This window comes from Camelina sativa, chromosome 11 (genome assembly GCF_000633955.1).
Source record: "Camelina sativa cultivar DH55 chromosome 11, Cs, whole genome shotgun sequence".
NCBI lineage: Eukaryota > Viridiplantae > Streptophyta > Magnoliopsida > Brassicales > Brassicaceae > Camelina > Camelina sativa.
Genome location: NC_025695.1, coordinates 31,760,568 through 31,766,103, shown reverse-complemented (window position 1 = coordinate 31,766,103; position 5,536 = coordinate 31,760,568). Strand labels below are relative to the sequence as shown.

The following is a 5,536-nucleotide window of genomic DNA, read 5'->3' as shown; positions in this document are numbered from 1 at the left end:
TTCGAATCCGTACCGTTTTTTAGACCTAGCGTCGAGTCCTTGACGTTGAGATGGTAGAGAATGCCTTCGTAACGGATCTCGTACTTAGAAATTAGACTGATGAAACTTCCTACGAACGCATCTCCGACGTTGTTTCCCGGAGACGGAGAAGGTACAGATGGCGGCGATTGAGATGAAGACGGCGAAGAAGATTGCGAACTCTCACTCGCCATTGTTTTTAGAGATTAATCAGTGGAAAAAAAGAGTAGAAGGAATCAGAGTATGTAATCGATTAGGGTTCTTGCTCTCTATCTCTCTCTTGTTGCAATTTTTTTGAAAAATCTCTCTCTCTCTCGGAACCGTCGTGGCTTGAGTTTGTTCCCCGTCGTGATTTTTAAAGGCGGGGAGATATGTGTGCCGTTGATCCATCATTGTGAATATTTGGGCCATTAATCGGCCCATATTATCTTTTTTTTTCTAGTCAGAACTAGGCCTGCTTTCGCTGCCAAATAAAATAAAAGATAGGGCGTTTGAGTAGAGAGAGAGAGATACGAATCCACCTCTACAAAAGATGAGCCACCACCACTATAACCACGGCGACCGATCCCGCGGAGGCTCCTCGGAGAACAGTATATTTTTTTATTGATCTTAAGCGTATATATATATGTGATATTTCCACAATAACAGATCCAAACTCACTCAAGAACATCATTAATGAACGAGTTCCCCTTGATCACAGTGACTCGCGAACGGCAAAGTCCACTACTAATCCAACGTTTTACAAATTTGAATCAATTGCTAGTCTCTTTTCTTGTGAATGTGATATTAAATTAAATTCAAAAAGAAAATTCTTTTTCACAACATGTGCAACTGTAGACTGAAAGAAAGCTTAAAAGATGAGGTAAAAACATTTTGAACTTGATTTCTTGATTCAAACCAAATTTGGAGGCCTTTATCAAACCGGCTATCCCCACTTGCTAGTCAATCACTAGTCTCTCTCACACTCTCTAGTACAGATGATATATGTACTTTTGAAGTGATATGAATAAAAAGCAAGAAGGAGAAGAGAGTACGCAAGCTTGAAGATGAAGTTAGCTAAGACTAAAAACGTTGGAACTGTGATTTCTTAAGCCCTTTAACCCAAAAAAAGAAAAACGTTAAGCTCTGTTTACCTCTAAGCGACCCATTACCCTTCTCTTCCTTTGTCTATAAAACGTTAAGCTCTGTTTACCTCTAATCAACCTCGATGGTTCAGTGTTAGTGTGCTAAGTGCTAACTTATATCAAAAGCAATACGTTGTGGGGTTCCTTTTTATTTTATTCTTGTTATATTTTTTTTTGTTTTGTTTTTTCCAATTTTATAATTTAATATATATTATTTGAAATCAACAATCTCAATTGTAATTTTTTTTTTGTTATTATTATTTTTGTCATATCATATAACACTTGAGTTTTTGATTTCATGATTTTAGTTTTTAAATATATTTAAAATTTTATTCTTTCAAAAAATAAGTCTAGAGATTACAAACTCTTAGTTCTTGATTTGCTTTTCACTCACAAACCTTCTACAACAGTAAGAGAAATTATTCTGTGATGTCTAGATTGTAAATGTTCTGGATGGATCTCTTAGAGTACTTTAGGTTTAGGCATTTCAACATTTATCTTCTTAATCTCACATAATTTTTCTCGTACAACATTACAACATATTTATACTTGTTCATGTCTTGACCTAACACTTCAACTAAACAAACCCATTTAATCACTTGACAAGCTTATGATCAAGTTGGTAGCTTATCAGTCACTTGACAAGCTTATGATTAAGTTCTTCAAGCTATATATGTTAATCTAGCAACATTTTAAAGAACAACAAATCAAACACATTGTTACGTGTAAAATATGTCTAACATCGGATATTATTTTGAATTTTTTTTAGTATAATTAATTTGTATTACTTAATTTATTCTGAATTTTGGTACCCTTGTGCTGATCACACTTAATTTATGGATACATTGCCTTTTGTGTCATCCCAATATTTATCAAACTGCTTAACAAGCAGATTTAGATTTGATCTAGTTGTGTGAGAAGAGTAAGAACCATTCCTCTTTTCTAAATACTGAAGTGTGATTTGGTCTGGCACTCTAATGATTAAAAAGAAATATGGAGTGTTTGACACATTTTTTGGTTGATTTGTTAAGTGTTTTGTCATTTTGTTTGATCAAAGGTGCAGCTGATAATTAACAACATAATTGTGGAATTGATTAGAGAACCTATGGAACTGGTGAGAAATTATGTTTTCCACCATATTGCATCCTTCGAATATGTTTCTATTTACACCAATCCTCTAAACTTAATCTAATTTTAGTGTTTTGTATTTTAAATTATTCGTCATAAAATAGCCTATATAAAAAGATTAGAAATACTTTTGTTGTATGTGTGATCAAATAAGTTAATATGACTAGTTAAAATTAGTTGTCAACTACTGCAAATTTTGACGTAATACATATATTTTATTTAAGTACTGATTGGTAATAATTGTAACTTTTAGTTTTATGAACTTTACATGCACAAATTTTTGCTGTAAGAACTTAGACAGTAAAAAATTAAGAGATTATGATACAAAATTTTGTACCACTATAGTATACCACTACTTTGATCAGTTCAAATTTAAAATGATAATTAATTTTTGAAATTCTCTTAAAGCATTCCATAAATCGTGGGAATTACATTGGTAACAAAAGAATTTACAATTCTCTTTCTCTCCCAAAATTTAATTCTCTATAATTTAAAACAAAAAAAAATCTATATACACTTGGGGTCCCACTTTTGGGATATTTTTTCCTTTTTACTTTCTCTATTTTGCCAACGAAAAAAAAAAGAATCAGTCTTTTCTCTTAAATAGAAAAAAAAAAGATTCCTTGATTTTAGAAAGGCAAGTGGTCTTCTCATAAATCGTCTACTTGGATTTCCGTTCTAAGGCAATAGGCAATCCATTCTGAGGAAGAGCAAACGGCCCATACTGAATTCCATCACTAGGTTCAATTATTGACCATCTGAAAATTACGAAAATACCATTTATCAGAAACACTTCCCCATAAGGAGGAGGCTATATGTCAGTTACTTCTCATATTTTAAAAATGGTGTACCAACCTGTATTTAGTAGTGAGATGATGGATTAGAATGGAGATTTCAAGTTTAGCTAACTCATTGCCCGGACAAGAATGAATCCCACTTCCAAATGGCATGAATGTATTCGGTTTCGGCGCAACTTCGAATCTCGACGGATCAAATTTCCCCGGATCCGAAAATATATCAGCATTGTGATGAATATTTCTGAATAGCGGCAATACTTTCCATCCTTTTGGTATCAAATATCCTGTAAAAATAGTAAACAAAATATTAGTAATTATAGTATATGTAACATGTTGATCTATATACACTTTAAAAATTGTATGTAATATTTGTACATACCTTCGTATTCGACATCTTCGACAGCTTCTCTAAATGTGAAAGATAAGATTGTAGCAGCTCTTAATGTCTCTTGGATTACTCTATAAGTTAATGGCATCTTCTTTGTATCTTCCCAAGTGAGACTCTCTCCTTCTTTTTTATCTTTCCTTATTGCCATTTGCTCTTCCTGTTATACCCAATGAAAATCTATTAATTCACGGAACTGCCACTACCCTTATGGGAGGTTTCTCAAATGTTCTTTTGAAAAGTGTGTTGCTTACAGTGACAGCTTCTAGAACAGTTGGATTATCAGCTAAGTACTTGAGGATCCACGTCAGCACACTCGCCGTCGTGTCTCTAGCGGCGAAGATCACTCCGATGATGTTATCGGCGATCTGTTCGTCGGTTAGCCCTGCTTTGTCTTCCATGAATGATCCAAGGAGATCTGTGTGTGTAGATGAGTTCTGTCTTCTTTTGGATAAGATGTTAGCGAGGATTTGAGCGAGCTCCTTGCGAGCTTTCATGGCTTTGTGGAATAGTGTTCCGGGGAGATTGATCGGCATGGAGTTGTAGCCTTTCTCTAGAATGTAGTAGCATCGTTTTAGATCTTCTCTGTAAAAGANTGAAAATCTATTAATTCACGGAACTGCCACTACCCTTATGGGAGGTTTCTCAAATGTTCTTTTGAAAAGTGTGTTGCTTACAGTGACAGCTTCTAGAACAGTTGGATTATCAGCTAAGTACTTGAGGATCCACGTCAGCACACTCGCCGTCGTGTCTCTAGCGGCGAAGATCACTCCGATGATGTTATCGGCGATCTGTTCGTCGGTTAGCCCTGCTTTGTCTTCCATGAATGATCCAAGGAGATCTGTGTGTGTAGATGAGTTCTGTCTTCTTTTGGATAAGATGTTAGCGAGGATTTGAGCGAGCTCCTTGCGAGCTTTCATGGCTTTGTGGAATAGTGTTCCGGGGAGATTGATCGGCATGGAGTTGTAGCCTTTCTCTAGAATGTAGTAGCATCGTTTTAGATCTTCTCTGTAAAAGATTGCGTCTTTTCCGAGTATTGAGGTTAACGCCACATTGAAAGTGTACTGATGAGACAAAATAGGAAAAGATATTGAATTAGAAACAGTTTACAAGTGTGTTAGTTACAAAACAGAGTATAGTGAGAGAGTAAAAACAGAGCATCCTCTGTTTTTGAGACTCAGAAAAAAAAACAGGGGGTGCTCTGTTTTAATAGAGAGAGAGAGAGAGAGAGAACTTACAGTTTTCATTTCTTGGTAAGTGTTGAGTTGAGTTCCATCCCAAGAATTGAGTGATTCTTGAGCGATTGATTCAATGTTAGGGACCATGTGTCTGATTGAATCAGGCGTGAAAGCTCTTAAAACGAGCTTCCTAAGCTTGGAATGATAATCTCCTTGGTGGAAAAAGATGGCTTGTTTCCCAAGCATCCTCTCTTTACTCGCCGGAAAAGTCGGTTTAAACAAATGAGACTTTGTGACTAAGATGAATTTTGCAGCTTCAGGGCTCGAGATCATCACACATGGACATCCCAATACATGAGTCTTGAACACCGATCCGTATCTGTTTTATCAAAAACAAGTTTTAAAAAAAAAGTCAATTTCTCTGTTTTTTTTTAGACAACAAAAATTCGAAATTTTAGGGATTTTCCAAGAAGACTGTTTTTTTTTTTTAAAGACCTTTTCTGTTTTGCTGCGAAGAACACATTTGGGTCTTGTGAGTAAAGTTGGAATGTTTCGCCGACGTAAGGATAACCCATTGTTCCGGGAGGAAGAGGGAGTGACGTGGAGGAGCTACGGCGGATTCCGGCGATAAATCGGAGTAAACAGAGAAACAGAGCCGCCGCAGAAAGAGTGAGGAACAAACCGGAGAAATCCATTATAGTATATATGTTTTAAAAACCCAATTGGTCTTTTAACGGTGGGAAGTATGTTGTTCTCTCTAATGGAGTTGGTTTTGTATTGAGATGAAAAATCAAGTGGGAGAGATGAATGGGTTTTATAGGCAGTGGGAAGAGAGAGGAAACACAATTTGGGAGAAGGGAGTTTCCTAAAGGGAACCTTTTTTTGGGTTGAGCCAGCTCATTTGAG

At 35.9% G+C, this 5,536-nt stretch overlaps 1 protein-coding gene across 2 annotated transcripts; it reads right to left on the bottom strand.

Moving 5' to 3' along the window:
- Positions 2,655–5,423, bottom strand: LOC104724884 (abscisic acid 8'-hydroxylase 3). 2 transcript variants are annotated; one of them, XM_010443445.1, is made up of 7 exons: positions 5,126–5,422; positions 4,691–5,009; positions 4,456–4,516; positions 3,707–4,032; positions 3,447–3,612; positions 3,126–3,351; positions 2,655–3,028 (listed from the first exon to the last, which is right to left on the bottom strand). In XM_010443445.1, exons 1-7 carry the CDS (start codon positions 5,323–5,325, stop codon positions 2,932–2,934), a joined length of 1,395 nt encoding a protein of 464 aa, XP_010441747.1. In that variant the 5' UTR covers positions 5,326–5,422; the 3' UTR covers positions 2,655–2,931. The 2 variants fall into 2 exon arrangements, with proteins under 2 accessions (XP_010441747.1, XP_010441748.1); XM_010443446.2 differs by lacking the exon at positions 3,707–4,032 and having other exon boundaries at positions 4,130–4,516; positions 5,126–5,423.

Bases quoted from the DNA above. Each gene is read 5' to 3' on its own strand.
- LOC104724884 (XM_010443446.2), bottom strand. From the start codon at position 5,325: ATGGATTTCTCCGGTTTGTTCCTCACTCTTTCTGCGGCGGCTCTGTTT. The intron at 5,010-5,125 runs GTCTTTAAAAAA...TTGATAAAACAG, and splicing joins TTCGCAGCAAAACAGAAAAG to ATACGGATCGGTGTTCAAGA. The intron at 3,352-3,446 runs GTATGTACAAAT...CTATTTTTACAG, and splicing joins CGAAGATGTCGAATACGAAG to GATATTTGATACCAAAAGGA.